This window comes from Branchiostoma lanceolatum, chromosome 3, assembly GCF_035083965.1.
Source record: "Branchiostoma lanceolatum isolate klBraLanc5 chromosome 3, klBraLanc5.hap2, whole genome shotgun sequence".
Classification (NCBI taxonomy): Eukaryota; Metazoa; Chordata; class Leptocardii; order Amphioxiformes; family Branchiostomatidae; genus Branchiostoma; species Branchiostoma lanceolatum.
The window spans coordinates 26240723-26264885 of NC_089724.1; the positions used below are offsets into that span (position 1 = coordinate 26240723).

At 42.0% G+C, this 24163-nt stretch overlaps 1 protein-coding gene across 1 annotated transcript; it reads left to right on the forward strand.

Moving 5' to 3' along the window:
- The first annotated feature begins 3739 nt into the window (after positions 1-3739).
- Positions 3740-22147, forward strand: LOC136429476 (uncharacterized). Its single transcript, XM_066419308.1, has 24 exons — positions 3740-3990; positions 7878-7947; positions 8907-9123; positions 9862-10038; positions 10944-10974; positions 11587-11667; positions 11820-12008; positions 12900-13122; positions 13361-13512; positions 13667-13723; positions 14046-14206; positions 14728-14874; positions 15616-15745; positions 15850-15924; positions 16471-16554; positions 16853-16989; positions 17526-17783; positions 18252-18319; positions 18763-18870; positions 19212-19445; positions 19590-20284; positions 20498-20647; positions 21365-21544; positions 21890-22147. The coding sequence occupies exons 2-24, from the start codon at positions 7899-7901 to the stop codon at positions 22121-22123; spliced, it is 3837 nt and encodes a 1278-aa protein (XP_066275405.1). The 5' UTR covers positions 3740-3990; positions 7878-7898; the 3' UTR covers positions 22124-22147.
- The last annotated feature ends 2016 nt before the right edge of the window (positions 22148-24163 follow it).

The following is a 24163-nucleotide window of genomic DNA, read 5'->3' on the forward strand; positions in this document are numbered from 1 at the left end:
AGGGTCAAGCAAAATGTAACATCGATGTAGATTACACAATTGAAGTCCTAATTAAGAGTGACATCCTTACACAATCATGGTATCTTAAGTGTAGGCCTTTAAGAAAAGGAGGAACATTACCTTAAGAGTGCCTTCTGTCAGGATCATGAGCGAACTTCAATCATGGATATCTGGATGGATAGTTTGAATAATTTGATAATTGCTAATTATTTTGCCTGTGGCCTGGCTCATTCAAGAGTGGCGATGTGAATTATTACTGACATATACGCTCAACACAAAAGGTTCTTAAAGTTAACTTTCTTAAATCATATCTCCGTTATTACTGTATCGGTTGTACTGTATACCCTATGTATCATTATAAAACGTAATCATTGATGACCCTTTGCAATGATACCATATTTGGCAGGATCCTACATTCAAAGGTCGAACACCGGAGCTGACTATGTGTGTGCGTCACAAAACGAGAGCGGAAATTCCCCTGCAAAGTGGCTGACGTTGGCAGGGGGGGTTTGGAACATTCTTTGAGAGACCCGCTCAAATATCCGCGAGAGACCGCGAAATCTGTCATGTTGTTTTTCATTTTGCTCTAATCATCATCATAGCTTATCGCAGTTTCTCTCTGCCCAGTCCAGTGCAGCTTCGTTCGCTTTTTGAAGGTCAGTGTCTGGGCCACATATAGGTGGAAGTCTGCAGCTGTGCATATTTGCTCTAATATGTTACAAGCTCTTGGCTCTGGCACCATTTTAGCTGAGTGTGCTTTATTTTTTTTACAAAGCACCTGTCACACATGGCTGACCGAAACCATTGTACAGACAGACCCCATTGATCGATGACCTCTCCAGACCATGGTTGGGAGTTAGTCGTAAGCAAGGTCATCTGTGGTCGGGAGTTGGTCGGCGAGTTTGCCTACTAAGTCATTAAAATTTAACTGCGCTAGCCGACTATGAATTTTGGAAAATCTGCATCTGTATAGCAGGTATGACCGTGCGTCGGTGTAACACACCAGCTTTCAAACTCGGGAAGGTCATGATATAGCCCCTTAGGCCCAATTTACACTAAGTCTTGTTCTTTGAAACTGTAGTACAACACATCGTAGTCTACGTCTGTAGTACACTACAACTTCACGTCCGCTTTACATTCAATGACAGGAAGCCTAGCCGGACACTCGCTGTTCCCCGATTGCCACGAAACTGTAGTGACCTATTGTGACCTTTGTAAAATCGTGGGAGGGAATTTCAGCACGGTTTTTATTTGTGAAAAGGTAGGGGTTTTATCTGATGCGAAATACCAAGGAAAAGCGCGACCAGAGGAACGAACAGTGGTGCTAGAATGAATGAATGAATGAATGAATGAATGAATGAATGAATGAACTTAATTTCTCAACAATCGCACATGGTACAATGTATGGCATCAAATTAACGATACGAAAGGCTAACTATCCTACAATTCTAAGTACAAAAATATCATCGAAACCAGTATATGGGTTACAATATAGTCATGTATGGGTGATCCTGCCTCGCTTTTGGAATGATTTATGGAGGAATTGACCTATGTAGATGGAAATAGGAGTCGGACATAACAACAGTACATGGAAAATATCGCTCTGTGTACCAGATAGGGTGAAGTTTGTCTTAGTAGTAATTGTCTGTAACATCGCATCTCTCTCTTTACTATAAGATGGACAATTCATCACAAAATGAAATTCATTTTCAGAATAGAATGGACTTAATTCCTGGCTACTCTCAAAACCAGCTCCGACCTTAGACCGAGTGGTCGAGAGCAAACACGTGGGAAGGACCTGAATTTTAGACAGGGGATTTATTTACACGTTGTAAACCTTTTTAAAAAGACTAATCAAGAGTTGAAGACATAACATAGTGATTGATTCGTGTTCCTGTTCTGGTTGTTTGTACACCCTCCAACCGAACTGCTAGGTAAATACTGGTAAGTGAGAAGGGGAAAAAACTTCTGTTTATGTTTGTTTACACTTGGTCGCCAGTTGAAGTTCCTCTTCTGCTGAACCTGCGGTATTATCGTGTGCACGCGTGGAGTGGTGCGTAGTGTCATAAGTTCAGGTGCGATTGTCAGACGACATTAGTTTTTTCTTAACCCAAATGCTATTGATTTCATTCATACTCAATAAATCAGGAAATGATTATCAAGAGTAATATAGGTTAATGGTGGGAGATACATATTATTTCGGAAAACAGATCGCGTTACTCGATCAAGTTTGAGAACACATTACCAGGGACTTTGTGTGTACTTCTTGTACTTGTGATCTAGACATGCTTAGGTGTGGCAAAAAGATAGTATCTTAATAGTTAAGACCACTATTTATTTCCATAACACAATGAAATAAAAAACAACAACATGACGTCATTGTCTCACCTATCTATTCGTAAACAAAATTTATTACCCTTTAAAAACGTTTGAAGTCTTGAGCCTGTCCCCGCTAGTATGCTAATTAGGATACCGTCGCACATGACAACAAAGTTCACGCCCAACGTGAGTCATGTTTTAAGGAAACGTTTCCGTGTGTGCTGCTGTTACTAGAGTTGCTCGTACAGTAACTAGTGTCTAAATCCTTGCCCTGTATCCGTATCTGTATAGCCAGTATAACTGCCGTTCGGCAAAGCCCACCATCTTTGCAGGTACTCGGACCGGTAGTGGCAGGTTATATTACACTGAACGACCTGTTATTCTTAATCTCTGCACATCTTGCCGCAAGTGTCGTGGATATTCAGCGGTCGTCGGGCTATGACGGGCCTGTGTAAGGCAGTGTTGCAGGTATGACTTTTATTCTTACACTTGACTGAACATGTAGATGAAATCTTCGGAAAGATATAGACTTCCTCATTAGTAACATTGACGTTGCTATGTATAAACCTTCTAGTTACATTCTTATCTTTAACTTTGAATTAGATTGATGTCCTTGAAGTCAAGAGGATTTGCCGATCGGCTTTCAACGCCAATTATCTTCATAACAATGTCTTTGAAAATGGAGCCTTAGACTGTCATTTATATGGTGTTCGTATACTTTGTTTATTTCAGATAACTGGTAAACCGCATTTTAGGCGTATCACACCATTTTTGTACAGTGGGCACAAGATGCGTGATTAAAAGACCGGGCAGTAAGGTTCGATCCAGTCACACCGTAAGTGAGGTACGGTGGGACGTTTAACGTGCTCGATGTGTGGCTCTTCTCAAATACGGAACCCCCGGCTTTACATCCCATCCGAGCGCGAGAGGATGTGTCTAGCTGAAGCTAGCTAGATACTCACTTTCACCTGAGTCAAATGAGGAAATAGCCTTTCCCTAGCCTAAAACATCGCGCTCCTAGCGGTCCTGTAACCGCCATCCCTTGGGGTGGGGGTCAGTAACCTCCTGCCGGGAGGTTGTGTAAACACAGGCTAGCCTTTCCCAAGGGCACAACATAGGGGCCTGCTTGGGATAGTCCTTTTTTTTTCACAAAGTCGTTTCTTCCCAACAAAAAACTATATACCAATGAAGGGTAATCGTCAATCGACATTCATAGGTGTGACTTATCAAAATGACGTATGCGCTGCAGTTTCTCCACCGTGTGAAAGTACAGTGTTTCTGATGCCTTAGGGTACATATATCTATAGACCTTGTACTGGTATGATATACCATATATCAGGCCATCTGCGCACGATTACCCAGCAGTCATTGCCAGGCGTCTAACCTTTGACCTTTCCCAACACAATGTTGACATGAACATTCCTAAACCGGTTTTGCGTACACCTGCTGTAACTTTTGCCGCGGCCATTGTTGTTTTCAACGCGCTCGCAAGGTCGCTACTACATGAATACCCAAGAGGCAAGTGCATTTTGGACATCAGTTTAGAACTAATAGTAGCTCAGAGAATTCACAGAGCAGTGGGTATGTAGAAAACTATCGACCGTCGTTCGTGGAAGGCTAAGAAGACAGCAAAACTACCCAAGCTTGGCCAAGGTCAATCTTAATTGTCAGGTGAGAAACTCCATGTAAAACTCGTCACGTACAATCAAGGAGGTTTGGTACAATGAAGAAGACCTGTTAGTAATGTACATAGAAACAGCGTGTTTAGCATATAAGGGCACGAAAGGAAAAAGAATGTTAACGTTGTAGAACAGAGTTATTCCACGAATAACAAAGTTACAGTTGATTTATTTATGAATCTTTAGGGTGGTCCCTTCAGTTTACTGGCAAACTGTGTGTTGTGTAAATACGGAACAATGAACGGTATGTGACTGAATAGGGGAGGGCGAGAATTGGGAAGTCACTCTTTGACAGAAAGTGACGCGTTATTTGCAGCGGCCTTTCATGAGAATATTAGCGAATCCCCCTGAAGTAAAAACCTTCAGCGTCTGAGAACGTAAAGCTCAAGCTATTTATCCCTTCTTTTTATTCCAAAAAAGTATTTCAATCGAAAACCGTGATAACTACTTTTACACGTGATAACGTCTGTCACAAATGTATCCCATTATTTCACTAGAAAGACAATTTTTGAAACTCTTACTAGTGTATTGTTGGGATAGCACCCCCTTATCCCATCAATTCACTATAAGAGACATCTAAATAACTCTTACTAGTGTATTGTTGGGATAGCACCCCCTTATCCCATCAATTCACTATAAGAGAAATCTCTTACTAGTGTATTGTTGGGATAGCACCCCCTTATCCCATCGATTCACTATAAGAGACATCTAAATAACTCTTACTAGTGTATTGTTGGGATAGCACTCCCTTATCCCATCGATTCACTATAAGAGAAATCTCTTACTAGTGTATTGTTGGGATAGCACCCCCTTATCCCATCGATTCACTATAAGAGACATCTAAATAACTCTTACTAGTGTATTGTTGGGAGAGCACCCCCTTATCCCATCAATTCACTATAAGAGACATCTAAATAACTCTTACTAGTGTATTGTTGGGATAGCACCCCCTTATCCCATCAATTCACTATAAGAGAAATCTCTTACTAGTGTATTGTTGGGATAGCACCCCCTTATCCCATCGATTCACTATAAGAGACATCTAAATAACTCTTACTAGTGTATTGTTGGGATAGCACCCCCTTATCCCATCAATTCACTATAAGAGACATCTAAATAACTCTTACTAGTATTGTTGGGATAGCACCCCCTTATCCCATCGATTCACTATAAGAGACATCTAAATAACTCTTACTAGTGTATTGTTGGGGTAGCACCCCCTTATCCCATCGATTCACTATAAGAGAAATCTCTTACCAGTGTATTGTTGGGATAGCACCCCCTTATCCCATCGATTCACTATAAGAGACATCTAAATAACTCTTACTAGTGTATTGTTGGGATAGCACCCCCTTATCCCATCAATTCACTATAAGAGACATCTAAACAACTCTTACTAGTGTATTGTTGGAATAGCACCCCCTTATCCCATCGATTCACTATAAGAGACATCTAAATAACTCTTACTAGTAAATCAAGAGCTTCTTGATGGATTACAATGATATTTGGTATGTGGGCGGGTGTTGAAGCCGACATTCAAGGTCGATTTGGGGCCCCCTGGTATGTGACCTTGGTACAGTGCATATTAATTTTTTGTGGCACATCTGTTAGTAGCTATTTATAGCGAACGTGGGTCACTTCTCCTGGGCCCGACAGGTGGGGGTCATACCATTGAGGGATATAGAATGGGGGAACTGGTTTAATAACAAACAAAGCAAATAAGGAAGTTATTTGTATAATTGGTATCTGTTGATAAAACTCCCCTGCAGTTCCAGAGGAAGCTGCTAGGGGGCCCAAACCTACACCACTCCTTTATTATATAACAAGCTATGTGCCACCAAAAAATCAAGACGGATAAGAGGGTGCTATCCCAACAATACTAGTAAGAGTTATTTAGATGTCTCTTATAGTGAATTGATGGGATAAGGGGGTGCTCTCCCAACAATACACTAGTAAGAGATTTCTCTTATAGTGAATCGATGGGATAAGGGGGTGCTATCCCAACAATACACTAGTAAGAGCTATTTAGATGTCTCTTATAGTGAATCGATGGGATAAGGGGGTGCTATCCCAACAATACACTAGTAAGAGTTGTTTAGATGTCTCTTATAGTGAATCGATGGGATAAGGGAGTGCTATCCCAACAATACATTAGTAAGAGTTATTTAGATGTCTCTTATAGTGAATCGATGGGATAAGGGGGTGCTATCCCAACAATACACTAGTAAGAGATTTCTCTTATAGTGAATCGATGGGATAAGGGGGTGCTATCCCAACAATACACTAGTAAGAGTTATTTAGATGTCTCTTATAGTGAATCGATGGGATAAGGGGGTGCTATCCCAACAATACACTAGTAAGAGATTTCTCTTATAGTGAATCGATGGGATAAGGGGGTGCTATCCCAACAATACACTAGTAAGAGATTTCTCTTATAGTGAATCGATGGGATAAGGGGTGCTATCCCAACAATACACTAGTAAGAGATTTCTCTTATAGTGAATCGATGGGATAAGGAGGTGCTATCCCAACAATACACTAATAAGAGTTTTTTTCAATGGATTTTATAGTAAATTGATGGGATAACAACATCAAATAAGAGTTATCCCAACTTTTAAATGCTATCCCGTTTTCTAACAGGAATTATTTTCAGAACTAAATAATAGGAATAAATAATCAAGTCTGAACGTAAACATCCTGAGACAAATGAAGCATGCAAACTAAGGCCCAAATTACACTTGTTCTGTGAAACTGTAGTTCTACACATGGTAGTCCACTACTGTAGTAGACTACAGATTCGCGTCCACTTTACACTCAACGACAGGAAGCCTAGCAGGACACCTGCTGTTCCTGATTGCCACGAAAAGGACAAGTGTAAATTGGGCCTAAGACGACATTCTTCCTGTTCTATCTACAATCACAATTAACTATAAAAAATCCATCTATCTCTACATATTTCTATATCACGGATGAAGTATAAGATTTCTGTCAAATTATCATTGCCATGCTCTATGAATTTTCCAGTGGGAACCAATTCCCAGTTCAAGCGTATTAACGTTAGCCAAGCATGACTGCTTTCTCTTCACTTCTTTCCTCAGGCCCCCATTCCGCTTGACGGCAATCTCACAGCGATCTCGCTGCGACCTGAATTGAATTTGTGTAACCCTTGAACTCATTAATTGGAATATCATGCAAAATGTAGACATATGACTGGAAAGACAGCAAAAATGTACAAAGTGTAAAAAGATTGCTTGTCTATCTGTGAAATTCGTTACCGTTCTAGCCGCCAAATCGCTCGGTCGCAGCGAGGTCACCGCCCTAGTGAATGAGGGTGTAGGGCAGATCTACCACAGTCAGACTTGTGCATAGGAAGCCATGCTTTTATGCACTGAAACAAGGGCCCAGAAAAGTACTTACTGACATTGCAAGCCAAAAACATTCTTTTGCACAAGAAAGCCACAACTGTCTACTTTAGAATCATGCAAAGAAAACAGATAATTGAACAGCTCGGTCGGTCGGGACAGCTGACAGAAGGAAACAAACCTCAACTTTGACCTACTTTCAGGCTGTAACCATCCGCTCAGGGTATGTGGAACCAAACCACTAAGATATCTCCTTACGCCAACTAAACTACTGACACGAACAAATTTTGACCAAAATGGGAAACCTAAGACCGTACCTGTTCCTTATAGCCCAAAAGTCTCCAAAATGGACCAAAATGTTCAAGAAAAAGACGGGTTTTCAAAGGTTTAGTGTAGGGACTATAGTTGTGTTCCCATTTTTTGCACTCCACTGCGCAACGCAACTATGACGTCAGCTCTGTAACCCACTCCCTTCCTTCCAACACGTTATACATGCAATTTTTTTGTTCCACTACAGTGAGGAACTCAGCAGTGCCCGATGAAAGAGAAGGGGAACGTTGGCACAAGGCCTAGGTCTCCGCGTTCGCGTAAGTTTGCTATTCTTCTGTTTTCAGGAAGAGGAACATCCAAACGTGCATGTCGCAATAATATTGATGATTGAATGAATGGAAGACCTTTATTTTATGTTTACGCTCTTACAAGCTAAGTAGAGGTCCTATAGATAAAGCAGAAGTACAAATACGGCTATATAAGGATGTGTTACCTTACTATATCTAAAATGACTAATGTATACTAGTATGTACATGTTCAACTTCTTCTCGCTTCGTCAACCAGCTGTAAATGCACGGACAGGTGGATTTTATGATACCTGTTTTTTTTCTAGTTGCATAAGGAATATGAATATTTCTGTGATATTTACATATCGAAAAATAATGAAGTTTTCTTGTATACAATTGAATGGGATATTTCTCTCATTGTTGTGTAACGCGCCGGTCCAATATGCACTACAGTGGGGAGTGTATTGCTATTAAGTATATCGTACTGACGTTTTAGATGTATCTTGTAAAGTTTTAAAGACGTATATGCGTACAGGAAACTAAATGTTGATAGCAGAAATTGCTTTCGAAGTTGATTATGACTGCTCAGTACCAAATCGTAGCTTGAGCTGATGCGGGCCACCGTACCTGCTTCGCTACATGTTTAAGATATATAGGCAGCCAAACCCGCCCTTTGGATAGCGATTCGATGGCACACGTTTTGACTTCTAAGGTTACATACCGAAAGGTTTGGTTAAAAACAGTTAAGGTATAACAGAAGGTACTAACCTAGCTCTTCCCGTTCTGAATGTTAAAACAAATTGTGAAATTTTGTATTGTAGGGCTCTGGCTAAAACGGTGATAGAATTTTTTTAATTCTAAGAAAGGAATATACTTTGTATAACACGATAATGTATAGAATGTTGTGTACATGTATTTGGCTGTTAACGTTGTGTACATGCATATCGCATCAATGGCATCACAAGGCCTGGTTCTTTGCTAACATGCAGCGGGTGGTCCGAGAGCTACATGCATCAAACCGGACGTTCCGCCGCCCCCTCCCCCCAGATCACCATTGAAGCTCCCGGACAGTGTGGCTAGCACTGGCACCAGCACTGCAACAGATAAACATGGCCGCTTTGTTGGGGGCGGTGAGCCTGAATACCCAAGGCTGGAAAACACAAAACATTCCCAACCAAACATGTACACCACTTTACGCTCTAGCGGGTGAGTTTGTCAGGTGAACGTTGAGTAAATGCATGCGGGGGAGGCGTAAGGTACAAAGGCGCGAAGGTGGCACGTACATACAAGCTCGGTGTGGTAAAGGATAAGGGCAGGAAAGAGCGCATACCTGGGAGAGTTGGACACGCTGGATTGGTGACTATTTCTTTGGTGAAAACAACTTCTCGTGGTTCAAACAATTTATTGATTCCTAGAAATGTAGCCTTCTTCTCGGGATTGAAACATATACAGAGAGCACAGAAAGAGTGATGATGACAGAGAATCAAATTCCGAAAAGTAGTTTTGCTGTCTTTTCAAGAAAGCCATTCGATGTACCTTACCTTAGACCTTAGGCCCTCCTGTGCCTTTACTATACAGGCAAATTGGGCAGCAAGTTTCCATCTCGAGCGGTCGGCCCCCGCTTCTTCGGCCTTTTTCCATGGCCTCATTCAATTCAGTTGATCTGTGAAAAAAAAAAATTTTGAATTCTAGTAAAGTGTTGTTTTCACCAAGGAAATGTCTCCGCTGGCAGAATATGCTTGTTTGCCTTCCGCAATGTACCCCCCCCTCTACATTTTATATCCTTGCGGCACAAAGCACGTCGGTGTTTGATGGTTGGTTTAGGGGACTATGACAATGCATGCCGGTGAGAAGGTGAAGTGGTCTAAAGTGATACACTCTACTCTAACCTTCTCATTTTTGTACTGTGAATGCGCATTTAAAACACCCGTACCCCTCTTCCAGTGACAGTTCCGGTGAACACTCACAGAGGTGGTCTGTAGAGGAAGGAGTGGATCGGTCATTTCACAAAGTAGAGGATTCCAGAAGATACCTCACCCTCCCTGCAAACGTGGGTAGGAGGGTAGGAGAAACAGAGGACCAAATCCCTCCTCCAGTACCAGTTTCTATACGAAGGGAAAGGTGAGTCACCGTCCGTTAGTCGTACACACATCTTGACACTTTTACAGGGTTCTGACTTGGCGTTTCCAACAATGCCTTTCCACTAGAAGCCACTGAGTGACCAACTATTTGACAGGTCTCTTAAGGAATTTCATTGATGAAGAACGGATTTTAAAAAAGTTTGAGTATTTTGTTGTCTTGTTGAACCATCGTTGTAAATTGTGCATCATATTCCAATAAAGGGTCACAAGACAGTGTAGTCGCTCAAACGTCGCTCAGTGATCGCCGTTGTGCGCATTGTGTAAGCCCTAGAATTGCTGCAACAGTGAACATTCTTTAGACGACGGTGTATTTGTTTCAGATTGGTACTGAGAAGAGGTAGTAAATGGAGCTGTTCTGGAATGTATAGTAAAAATGGCAAATATTTGGCCCTCTTTTATAATGACAGCTCAATCTAGGATGTTGTCCGCAAATGCGTTGCGACGTGCGAGACCACCTTAAAGCCCTCGTCACAATTAAGAAATTCAGCTTGGCCGACGTCGACGTGTTGACGAGCTTCAAATGTGCATTTTCGGCCGAAGTAAGGCCAACGTCCTGTCGATTACGAAATAAATAAAAGTAGATCCAAATATTGGCCTTTTACCAGGTTATTCGATGCTGACTTCGTCCATGTCCAAGAGATGGTACCATCTCATGGGGGATTTTTAGTTTTTAGTGCTCGACGGGCGTCACATTTTGAAATTCGGCGAGCTTCGGGCGATCTACAAAGTCGGCCGATGCTCGCATGAATTGTGATGCCGGCTTTGTGACCATCATATATACCAAGTTGGGGTCGGTAACAGGGGTCCCATGTGCCCGGGCCCTTCCTACACCTGTTCAAACACGATTGAGTAAACGTTAATATGGCGCTCCTATGTTCCCCACAGATTCCATGCAACCCGATTAAAATCCCTGGACGTGAGTACATTTTCCAATCAAATCAACAACTTTGCAAGTTGTGTGTAGTGGATATAACGTTACATGCGTAATCTTGGTTACATGTTGATGTAATCCACAAGCAGATCCAAGGATTCGCCTCATTCTCATTGTTTTAAGCCTGTTTTTGGAACATGTAGTATTCTTTTATAGTATCGTATGTAATTTTCAACAGTTAATCCCAGACACAGAGAATTAGCCGGGTTCTTACATCTGCTTGGAGATTAGGTTTATGAACATTTGTGGCGAGAGAGCTATTAAAGAAACTATGATGTTTTAAGTGAGAAAACAACATTTAGTTTGTTGATGAAGGTTAGACATCCAGGTAATAAGATGCGCCAAAAATAGTTACTCAAGCAATTGGATAAAATTTTGAAACAGTCAGACGTTTCAGACAGCATCAACAGACTTAACCTCATATCTATTCAGAGTTTTGGTATAAAACCTGGTTTTCCAATCCTATCCTTAGTCACTGACGAAAGACAGCGGATGCTGTCTGAAACGTTTGTTTCAAAATGTTATCCAGTTGCTTGAGTAACTATTTTTGGCGTAACATTTAGTTTGCTCTTAAATAACGTGAGTTCATCATTTTAGGAGACTGTTTCCAAGTCGCAACACAAACCCACTCCACTCCCGAAGAAAAAGAGAAGAAGTCTTCCGCACCTCTTCGAGCAGGTATATCTAAATGGCTGACTTTGTTCAGGGATTATTGCAAACTTATGTCGCTGGGAAATTGTGGAATCTTCATCTATTATTTGCCTGTAGTTCTACTTCAGATGATAACGTCATAACATGTCCTGGTTGTGACATTCCCTCCTACTTTCAAGTTTTCTCATAGGACAGAAGCGCCCTCTGGCAGAAAGCCCTCACCTAGCACCGGAAAGAAAAACCTCCCGACTCCGACGGTTGCAACCAAGACGTTCAGACAAAGCAGTGAATCAATGGACGCACCGGAAGGACCTGACCAGGAATTGGTTCGTCATTGGACCAGGAAAGACGTCAAGGCATGGATAAAGGTAAACATGAGAATTGTAAAAATCCAATGCCTAACTAGTATTCACTATATTTTAAGTCTCTGAATTGTCGGGTCTGCCTTTTTACCGGAATGCCTCGGAATACCCTATTCACACCGGAATGCCCCGGAATGCCCATAAAGGTGGGTAAATTCTACCGGAATACACTATGCCTTGATGAGTTAACATCACAGGTTGCTGTATATTTTGGCATGGAATTATATATTTATGGCCCAGGGAACGAGAAATCACCAAAGATTAGTGATTGTCATCGTCGTCGGCGCTCCCGGTAAAAAGGCAGACTGTAATTTATCTATTGTTAAATGTTACAAAACATTATACCGACTCTCGATCGAGATATACATAAGATAAAATAGAAAACAAGTGCGTTCGGAGGTCAGAGGTCATTTAGAGAAACGGTGAACTGTCCATAAGATGTCCACAAACTACCTCATAAAAATCATTTTAAAAGTAAGGTAACGAAGAACATCTAGAAGTGCCTGGAATCGGGTTGTTGACAGAATGTAAGTGTGGATGGCGTCAGAAAGTCTCTAATTATCTCCAAGAGAAATGGAGATATAGTTTTCGGTGTGTCTGTCTGTCTGTTTGTCTGTTTGATTGTCTGTTTGTTTGTCTGTTTGTGTTTCCGGACTACTCTAGTCAGTATAACCCAAGAACCTTTTGATGGATTATGATGATATTTAGTATGTGGGCGGGTGTTGTCAAGCCGAACATCAAGGTCGATTTTGCCCCTTCCCCTACGGTATGTGACCTTGGTACTGCAGCAGAACTTCGTTTTTTGTATCTTTTTACCTGGACGTATTATGGTCTTGTTTGAATACTGAGTTTGGTTGCTGGGTTAGATATCTGAGTTTGATTGCTATTCCCAAACAGACATCATGGCCAAAACACCTGATGACGTACAAGAAGAAGTTTTACAGCAAGAAGATCGACGGAGAGGCGCTGCTGGCTCTGACGGAGGAGAGGCTCGCAGAGGAGCTGAAGGTCCAGCAGCCTGAGGACAAAAGCGCCATCATGGAGCTGGTGAACACCTTGAGAACTGCAGGGTCGAAAGAAAGTTTTGTGGATGAGCAAGACGAGGAGATGTTTCATTCCGGTGAGGGAAAAAATCTATGAATTATACAAAACTACTACTAAACTTATAATAAGTTCTTTTAATGGAAGATGAAGTATAAGATATCAAACCACACATATACAGCCGTTTCTGCATACATGTTTTCATATTGCGTTAATTTGATCATCAAGCCATTTGATCTTTTTCGAATTGTACTATTTAGAATGAATACGTTATTTTTAAGACATACTGTTTAACCATCTTTTGCATTACGATGTAGGTCCGTTGTACCAAAATTCAGACTTGCACGAGGAGCACACGGAAGACGGAGGTGCAGAGGCACAAGGCGCAGGCGCAGGCGCAGGCGCAGAAGAACAAGGCGCAGGCATCTCGAGGCGTCGGACTAAATCTTTTTGGCGGGATTTCTCTATGGTACTTGCATAAATTCCATTTGATATTATCTTACAAGTGAATTGTTGCCGTAAGATAATGTACAAGGAGCATCTTTTGCTTCATGTTAAGTGTTTTTGCGTCATATAAAGTGAACTAAAAACATATTATTTACACTTACTATTCATCTTCACAGGTGAAAAAGGATGCCAGAGTTGAACAGCTTCAGGATAAGGAGGTATCCCTGCAAGAGGTATGCTCAAATGCCAAGGGAAAATAGCATACCTCGCTATTCTTCTCAGAAAGTGTATTACATTCTTTAGGATTTTATAACATTTGAAGAACAATGATCTGTTTCTGTCGCAACATCTGTCGCATGGACCAAAATTTGCGACACTGAAATTTCAACGAATGCTTTCAGCAGCATCACATTCTATTATGATATCCTTACAAAAACTACATGGACCAAGACGATAACTAACACAAACTCTACAACAGCAGGCGTTATCAAATGCAAAACATAGGTGCATATATAATAGGGTGTACGTGATCAAGCAGATCTTTTCCCTTTTCAGGCAAAGTACGAGGTCATCAGTCTCCATGTTTCCTTGCTGAAGAGTCTGAAGGTCCTCGTAGATGTGTTCGAATCTGATGACACGCTGATGTCCATCATGGGGCAGCACAGCCACAGGAGGCTGTTCGCCAACACTGACGGGCTGATGGCCATGAGTAGAAGGTACTATGCTATGTTGCAGCTGGAGTTTCATGACTCATGCCTTTCTATACTTCTTGGTTCTGTTGCGCATGCGGTAGCAAAGAAAGCTGCTGGGAGATTATTAAACTTGTTCTAAACTTTGTTACAGTACTTACACCTTACCTTATGTCATAAAGATCACAATCTCTGGATTTGTGCTCATTCACTCACTTAGCATACTAGCTCGCTCGCTCGCTCACTCACTCGCTCACTCACTCACTCACTCACTCACTCACTCACTCACTCACTCACTCACTCACTCACTCACTCACTCACTCACTCACTCACTCCCTCCCTCCCTCACTCACTCACTCACTCACTCACTCACTCACTCACTCACCCACTCACTCACCCACTCACCCACTCACCCACACACTCCCAGGAAGCATAATCTCCTTGATTGACCTGATAACACATTGAGAATTATCAGATGGCACACAGATACCTATTGTTTGGTTTGCTTGACAATATCGCCTTATGACAACATCTTTTCCTTTGCCCAGTCTGTTAAAGGAGCTGAAACAGAGCTTCCATCGTGACGTGTTGATGACGGAGTTCCTGACCCTGGAAACCTACGACCGCTACTTCACAGACTACCACAAGTACTGCAGGACTGAGGTGTATCAGCAAGCTCTGCTGCAGAAACTCCTGTAAGCATTCGAGTTTTTGATATGATTTAGTATGTTTACCTTCACGTACGTATGTTTATCAGGGGCGCACCCGGGGGAGCCACGACCTCAAGTTTTACACCATCCACGCAAGAACCAACACATATAAACACTCTTTCTTTCCCCGTACTATCCCACAGTGGAATACCCTGCCTGGCACGGTTGCGACGGCTCCCACCATTGAGTCGTTCCGTGCCAGGCTGGAGGCCTGCCCGCCTTATCCCGGGACCTCAACTCCCCCCTACTTTGCCCCTGAAGGGGTTATTTGGGGGTAACGTAATGTATTTGTAGACGTAAGGGAAACATATTGTTTAGCTGCGTTTCTTCCTTTTCCTCTTTTTCTTCTTCTCTTAACAAATAAGGTCAACGACCTTGACCAGACGACTGTCGCCAGGGTTACTGGTAAAGTGGCAGACACCCTGTGGTGTTCGATAACGTTATGGAGACAGAGTTGGAGGGGCCTGGTCACCATATATATGAATGTGTTTGATAAGAATAAACAGAGCAGTAGTTTGTTAGACTAGCTATATAGACCATGTGAAGGTAAAATGTACTTGATGCGAAATTTGAAGACACGATGACTTTGATCTACTGAATAGTTCAAATCTAATTGCTGTGTGGAGGCTTTGGATGCTTACTGAATGATTAAGTTTTGTTGATATGAGTTATGTCGAAAGTGGGGATGGTAGTCATAAGTTTGGCTTATCACATGCATACCTGCAGGCAAGACAGTGGCGACTTTTCGGTGAGAATCGACCAGCTGGAGATGTACCCACGTTGTGGTGGAAACAGGCTGGACTCTTTCCTAAAGATTCCTTTCCAGCACATAATCAAGCTGAAAACGGTGTTTGAGGTGAGCTAACTGCATAGACATCACGGAACACAGATGTTGTTATTGTCGTTTTGATTAATAATTTCTGAACCGAGATTTTGAATTAAGACGGTCTTCTCCTACAGGGCATATTGCGACATGCTCCTAAGGGCTCCAGCGAAGAAAGTTCTGCTTATGACATCATCAAGGCACTGGAAAAGGTATGCTCCTCTTTGTCTACCCGTATGAATCTACAGCTGCCATGATAATAATAATAATAACCTTTATTGTACATTCATGCCCTATCACGGGCTAAGTACAGACCTATAGGTACATAATAAATGGCAATGTTCATATATGACACACTGGATTTCTGATACTAATCTAAAACAATGGTTCTTAAACCACACCAATTCATAGGTTCGGCTTCTTTTCGTCTCTTTGTGTTGTTAAAAGTATAAGTTGAAATGGACCTGTTTAATATTGTATGGTCAAAACGCGTAATAAAGATGAATTTCTCAATATTATACATAAATTAAAAGCGTGGAAACGTTTCCGTAATATATGATACATGAACGATCATGTATGCTTCACCTTCATATCGTGTCAGGCAGTAGAGTTGAAGATATTCTCAATTTTCTTCGGTTTCCTGACGTAGTGAAAACGACTAAGAATCTCTATACTAATAATAATTATCTCTCAAGAAGCAAGATTAGCAAATATTATAAACGTTTAGTTTTATTTTCGTTCTTTCGTGTCCAATGCAGACAAGCACGAGATGCGAGGAAGCTGTGGCCACTATGACAGAGTCACTCGAACTCCAGGGGAAACTCACCTTTCCTAAAACAAAGGTTAGTACGTCATTATCAGTGCGCCTTTCTGAACAGACAAGACAGTGCACTTTGCTACCTGCTATAAGCCAGTCATATTGTACCGCATAAGTTACAATATCTATAAAAATTAGTGAGAAAATGTTTCATTGTTGGGAGAGATATTACTTTTCATCCAACGTTACATTCTTAGTAAGATTTACATTTTATCTATTTTTTTCTATGCAGCTGCAACACAATAAAATCAGACGTGTATGATGTTAATGCTCGCGTAGTACTAGAATAAATGTTTTCCTTTCACCACCGTTGTCCTTCGCAGGAAGTTAAAATAGCATCTCCTGGCCGATGGCTGGAGAGGGTGGGGGAATTCAGCGAGTTACGGGGAGGGAGGGTCTCTTCACCAGAAGCACCTTTGCTGATGTTCGTCTTCAACGACATGATCCTCCTTACAAAGAGGCGAGTATTTTACCTATAGCTGTTCGTGTACATATATCATAGTAGAATAGACATGTGATGGTTATTTTAGGGATGCAGTATTCACTAAGAGTATTTCATTTTGCAGTTCTAGCAACTCCTTTGGTATGTCTTTTTTTCATGAATCGTCGAATCATCGATGTTTTCTTACCATCTGATGTCGGTTTTCCGCTCGTAACGACGACGTCTTATAAATGACTCCTTAGAAGTTAACCTAGCGACTAATGAGGAACCTAATTAGTACAAAGAGGCTTTGGATATATCAACACACAGAGAAAACCTAATAAAACGTGTATATAATGCAATTATCGCACGAATCATTGGAACTTAGTGCAGTTTGATATATGACGCTCAGAAGGTATACTAGATTGATCTAGTAACCTAACTAGAGTTAAGTATCTGTGCTAGCAAGAAAAAACACCCCTCCTTCAAAATAGTCACACCCAACATTAGCGACAAAAAAAACCCCTCCCAATAAAATGGTAACATCCAACATGGCCACGCTGTGACGTCACAAGTCAAGATGGCGGCCACCATACATGCCAACGGATCCTGGTGTTGCATCCATTCATTCCACCTGCCCTTCCCTTCTTTCCTTCCAGAGAGTCTTGGGAAGCCCTGGCGGTGTTGGACTACGCCCCGCGGTCCCTGGTGGAGGTGCAGCCCGTAGGACAGGCGCTGTGTCGGGCTTTCGGTATGGACGAGCTGTATCAGATTACCCTCATGGCCAATCACAGGGGAGTCATGGAGGAGCTGGTCCTGCATCCCGAAACTAGGTAAACTCCATCTATACATCAAATGAGTCGAGTAGAGTAGAGTAGAGTAGAGTAGAGTAGAGTAGAGTAGAGTAGAGTAGAGTAGAGTAGAGTAGAGTAGAGTAGAGTAGAGTAGAGTAGAGTAGAGTAGAGTAGAGTAGAGTAGAAAAGGCCAGGTAGGAGTCCTCTTGCTCCAGTTTGGGCCACTCTTCAGTTGATTGTGTTTTTCTTGTGTGGGTGTGTCTCCATGTGTTTGTCTCGTGAATATTGACTTGACATTGGACGAATGTCATACTTTATCGAAATCTGGAGCGTAAACAAATTTCAAGAGCGTAAACAAAATAAAGCTCAAGCGACAGTTGTCCTTATATCATTCCTTCATTTATTCGTTGATGAAGGTTAGATACTGATCTGTTTTACAACATCTTGAATTTAGAAGTCACAAAAATCAAACGTAGATAATATCAAAGGGTTTTTATTCTTTTTCAGTGATGACGTCGACCTCTTGTTGTCTTTATCCGTCTCGGAGGAGCACGTTTTATATGGCACAGATGAAGGTAAGAAACGATCGCCAGAATTTCGGTATAATTTGTCATTGTCATGCATGACAGCCTCACTCAGTTTCTGCCACTAAGTATTGAACTTGTCATCAATGTTTACAATTTTTGTGGTCACTTTTGAAAAGAAGATTTGGCTTCAGCGCCGTTTTTTATGGTTATGTAGGTAGTCAGTATAACTTGAGAAACTGTAAACGAATCTTTATGATATTTGGTATGTGGGATTCGTTATGAAAATAAAGGTCAACTTCGAATATAACCCCATGTGGCTTACTATGGTACTGCAGCAGAACTGTGGTTTTTGATATACTGTCTCTCGTTCTGCCTCGTACTGAAATGTGTGAACGAAGCTGACATTACAACAAAACTAGTAGAAATAGAATGTTTTATTGAATGTATCGTTATCATTTGACATCATGTTACACGAATGTTGCTTTGAACAGACGTGCAGTACGGCGTCATCACAGAGAGGTTTCTCATCATGGAGACAGCAGACAAACCCATCGCGTTTGAAGAAGGAGACGTAGTGAAGATCTATGGAGGTTTAGAAGGTAAGATAATACGGTTATATGTGAACATTTGCATCCAGTATTTTCATGGTACAAATTTCCTATTAACTAACTGGTTTCATGCTAGAATTGCATTTAATCGCAAAATGTAGATATCACTAAAGAAAAATAAATCATAGAAAGTTATAAGTATGCTTGCCTTAAGTGCCCGTCTTGTTGATATGCATGTTATGAGACACCACAAGTCAATTGATTGATGGTCAGGCAAAAGCATTCGTTGCATTAGTTGCAGCTCTAGCTTGTAAATTGTAGTCTATACTCTTTGGAAGATGTTGTTCGACTCTCCTTGTTGATTTATGACTGGAAACCATTCTCCCTGGCAGAGACAGGTGTACACGCTGTACGGGTGTCAGACGGACAGGTAGGGGTGCTGCCCGGGCACGTCATCAGCGTGGTGAGCGGCGAGTCCGGCGGCTACGGCAGCCGCGAGAGGACCACGTCTGCAACTGTCGTGCCGCGGCATCTGTCCATGACGCAGAAGGACCCCGTCGTCATTGGTCGCGTGCCTAGCCTCGTCAGAGGCGTTGTAAGGGTGAAATCAAAAGTTTCTTCCGTCGGTGAGTAATCAATGAACACCTACCGTTAGTTGATAACTTATACGATTATTGCGCCTCATGTGCATCCCGAATACATATAACTATATAAGTTATGTAAAAGTAATTTTCCGTCCGTGATAGATCGAATGTTTCCATAACCTGCAGGAGCCACTTACAGCAGGCGGTCGCCAGCCTCTAGCACGTCCATCAATCAATACGGTCCGTTTGACGCTCTTTGGAGTTTGGCCCAGGAACGACTCGACGCTTCAGTAAAAAACTCAAGTGGCAAATACAACGTGGTGAGCAGCAACTTCGCAGCAGGGGTGTTCGACGAACGTGGCGGTCATCTGAGCATTCTGGAAAAGGGAGTCAGCTTGTTCATTCCGCCGGGCGCCGTTGCAGGAGGGCCGACGAAAGTCTACATCTACCTGGAGTCCGTGGACGTCCATCAGGACGAGAATCTCCCGGAGGGTCAGGCCATGATGAGCTCGACGCTGTATTGCGGTCCACCGGGTACGAAGTTCAACGACGACGTCGTCTTCACGCTGCCCTACCAAGGAAGCGGATGTGACGCAATGTGGGATGTACTTCCGGTGCAGACCCAGACCGCCGTTGGAACACCCCCCAACTGGAGACCGTTTACAGATGACGACCAGGCAATGCACTTCCTAAATAACGGCTTCTGTACGTATTTCGTCAACCATTTCACTGGTTTCGGGGTCGTCGGCGACGCCAGTCGATCTGAGGGGTCAAAAGTCAAAATCTTTCGATTCGGAGCCTTCGCCACACCCATAGAGATGCGTGGTAGAAACAGGCGAGTGCGTGTGCGATGTTGGGAAGGGAAGAAATCAGAGCTAGAGGTAAGAATGCAAGTATCGATAGATACTTTCTTGTCATGGCTCATGATTATATGCTTTTTTGGGTCTCGTGTGGCAGTAGGGTATCTTGAGTAGACTTTTCACTTCAACTTAGAGCGCTGATGACTAAATTTTACTCTAACATTTGGCTGATTAACAAAACTCAAGGGTCAGTGAGAAATTGTTGATTTTCTTGCCTGCTCTGATTGTTTCCAGCGAGTTCTCCAACTGGAAAAGTCGGAGCATAGCGGCAAACTCATCGACGCTCACCGGCCGCTGCCCCTACGGGAGGGCAAGGGGGACATCTGGATGATGGCTACGGACACGTCGTCGGACTGGCAGCTGAGAGGATGCAGCGAACAATCGGTCAGTCCTACGATTCAGTTTAGTACAGCAGGGACTTTCGTAAGCTTTGCTACATACAACATACGTATTAGTATTCAAATAAATAATCCTTATTCAGGAGCTCGAGACATTTGACTTGAACAGAGTGTGGACGGACATTGGTTGATAATGACGTACGTATATATAGGTTTCTACTCTACTCTACTCTACACTACTCTGCTCTTCTCTACTCTACTCTACTCTACTTTACTCTAATCTACTCTTCTCTTCTCTGCTCTGCTCTACTCTGCTCTACTCTACTCTACTCTACTCTACTCTACTCTACTCTACCCTACCCTACTCTACTCTACTCTACTCTACTCTACTCTACTCTACTCTACTCTACTCTACTCTACTCTACTCTAATCTTCTCTGCTTTGCTCTACTTTACTCTACTCTACTCTACTCTCCTCTACTCTACTCTACTCTACTCTACTCTGCTCTGCTCTACTCTACTCTCTACTCTACTCTACTCTACTCTACTCTACTCTTCTCTACATATGATGATGCAGCAGACTTTTGATCTTATTTTCAAAACTTTAAATTTTATTGTAATTGCTTTAACAACATCTTGATGTTATGACATCCATGTATTGTTATGATTTCTGTGTATTCGTATTCTTATGATTTCTGAGTATTCGTATGCTTGTATTGTGTTTCACATGGCATAAGTACGGGTATATCAACGATACGTTACAGATCCCGGAGATTCTGCTGTGGATGGAGGAAGACGAACCGATGGACTCCTCCTGTACATTTGAATTCCGTGAGACAAACGAGACACCAAACCAGTTCGGCTGCACCGTGAAGATATACCAGGAAGAGACGCCGAAAACTCTGGTGCGACTGAATATTTCTGATTTCCAAGAACCCCAGCAGGTTAGAGAGACATTTTAAACATTTTTTGTGTGCAATTTACAAGGTGAATGTGGCAATGGCTGACAAAACTATCTGTCGAAATGAATTTTTCCTCTTCTATGAGAGTTTTCTACGAATGCCAACCCTCGTTAACATTTTTATGTATATACATGAATCGCACCCTCCCGAACAGGCCCGCTATCGCTCGGCAACGTTACCTCCCATAGCGGGCCTGCCCTTTCAAGCCGGTAAAATCGCTTTTGGCGACGTTAGTAACAGTTGCTCATGAATAATTGATATGCTAGCCTTATTTGGCACAAACAGCCGTTATTTTTTCTCTGAACCGTGACTTTTTTTTTTACACAGGACAGTTCGTTCGAACCCACCAACGGCAACGAGCCATCCAACATGACGTTTCTCCGCCTGCAGCCGGAGCTGCAGCCAATAAAACAAGATGGCGCCCTGCTGACCCCCAGCGCCCACCGGCGGATCTGCGCGGTACTGGACGTAAGCAACCCGCTTGGCAACGACTGGCGCGCGTTCGCCGAAAAGCTGGGACTGCCGTTCGACACCATTTGCTGGGTGGAGGGAAAACGGTAGGTCGAAATGAATGAAATCAAACATCCTGAAGCAAAGTGTAATTTAAAACAGTAAAATTGGAACTACGTAAATTCTCGGCTGTCCAAAATCGAATCTCTGACAGTTGTGTTGGAAATAACAGTTATCTTTGCTCCACAGCGATGGTTTACCAACTCAGATAAACTTTCAAGCAAATCAAACTTTATAGTACAACAGATAAAAAAATTAAAAAACGTGTGGCAGGTTACTAAACTTTGATAAGCGATAAATTTAAAGGTACTATTATATGCTACTTCATATTATATTATATTATATTATATTATATGAAACAACATAACTACATTACAAAGTGCTTCCTTGGAATTTATATACCAGAAGTATCATTACTGGTTGTTGTTGGTAATTTTCATCAACATTTCTATCGTTTTGGCATCATCTTCATACAATGAGATATCGCAAATGTTCTCGGCTGCTGACGAATTGTCTGCATTTGCCTCCCCCTTTCTACAGGCCTACAGCTCGTCTTCTGTTCTACTGGGAGCACACAAACGCCGGCGGTGGATCGCCAGCTTTGAGCAGCTTAAAGCGAATCTTCCATGAACTAGAAAGAGAAGACGTGGCGGATATTCTCGACGAGGTCATTTCCCTCTACTGCACCGAGCACCCTGAGTCCTCCAGCAATGGAGGAAGGTTTTCAGGCAACGGACCCAAAGAACTGTCAGGCAAAGACCGTCGGAGTCAGTACACTCGGGGGAACAGTGATTCAGTCATCACGACAAAGGACCGAGGTAAACTGCTGAAGAAAGGCGGATCACAGGACAGCGCTGACGTCCAGTCCAATCGGGTGCCCAAGCATCTCTCTGAGTCGTCCCAAGCAATCAGCGTCTGTTAGCTGTTAAACATAGGACTTCTCATTAGCCACTGCTCCAAAGAAGAAGCCCCCCCCCCCAGTAATGTGTGTCAAAATATCAGTTAGATGAAGATGAACAACACTTTATCCTAGATTGTCCACGATATCATGATAAACGCTCAAAGCTGTTCAACCTTCTTTCCGCATGTTCAACAGAATTTAGTACATTCCGGTCTATAGATAAATTCAAATACAATCTAGAAGGAGACAACCCTTACTGTGTACAAATAGGTAAATATATCAAAGAATGTTTAGATCTTAGAACTGGTAGTGTAAGTGATACGTTAGACTCGACATGTTGAAGTATTCATATACCTGTATTTAGGTTAATCATTTTATATACCATTGTTGTTGTTTGCATGACTTGTATAGTTGTAGAAGACCTTACGAAAGTCGCTGTACTTTTGTCGTGTCAATAAAGATTTCATTATATCTCTGTATACAATAGACATTTTTTAGCCTACGGGCATGAATTTGCCAAAAAAGTTTGTTGAAAATCCCATTTATTAGACCTAACTACGATGAACTATAATAATTCGCGTTATGTACATACTAGTATAGCTAAACATGTCGACATCCACCTTTTAAAATTGTTTTACAGTTTTGAGTCTCTATCTGGTAAATATTTGATGATCCTACCACTATCTATGATCAATGAATGCTAATGCTAGGATATTGCAGCTTGAGTTAGTATATTGATTGTACTCGACACACGTTAAGCCAGAAGATACAAAGCCGGTGCCCTTTCTCAGATAAGCTACATTTTTTACAGCATGCTGTGTACTGTAGCCAGGAACACGAATAGACATGCATATGAATAGACACGTGTGCACTATGTAATTCAAGAATTGTATCAGAAGCTCATATATTCAAGTACAATCATTGTAACAAGTTTTTCTTTTTATTTGCTAGCAAGAGTGACTCGTGCCTAATATCCTCAAAAACTGATGTAAAAAAAACAACTCTGTGAATTCGTTTTCACATGTTTGAAGAAAAGAGACGTGTAGTCTACAGATATCATAGTACATGCTTTTCGTAAATCCTTGAGTTCGTTATTCAACATACCCGGTATTGCAATCAACCCTCCTTGGCACGAATATGCAATAAAGATCATTGTGTTATCAAGCCCGCAGCTTGCTTCTTAATCAGCA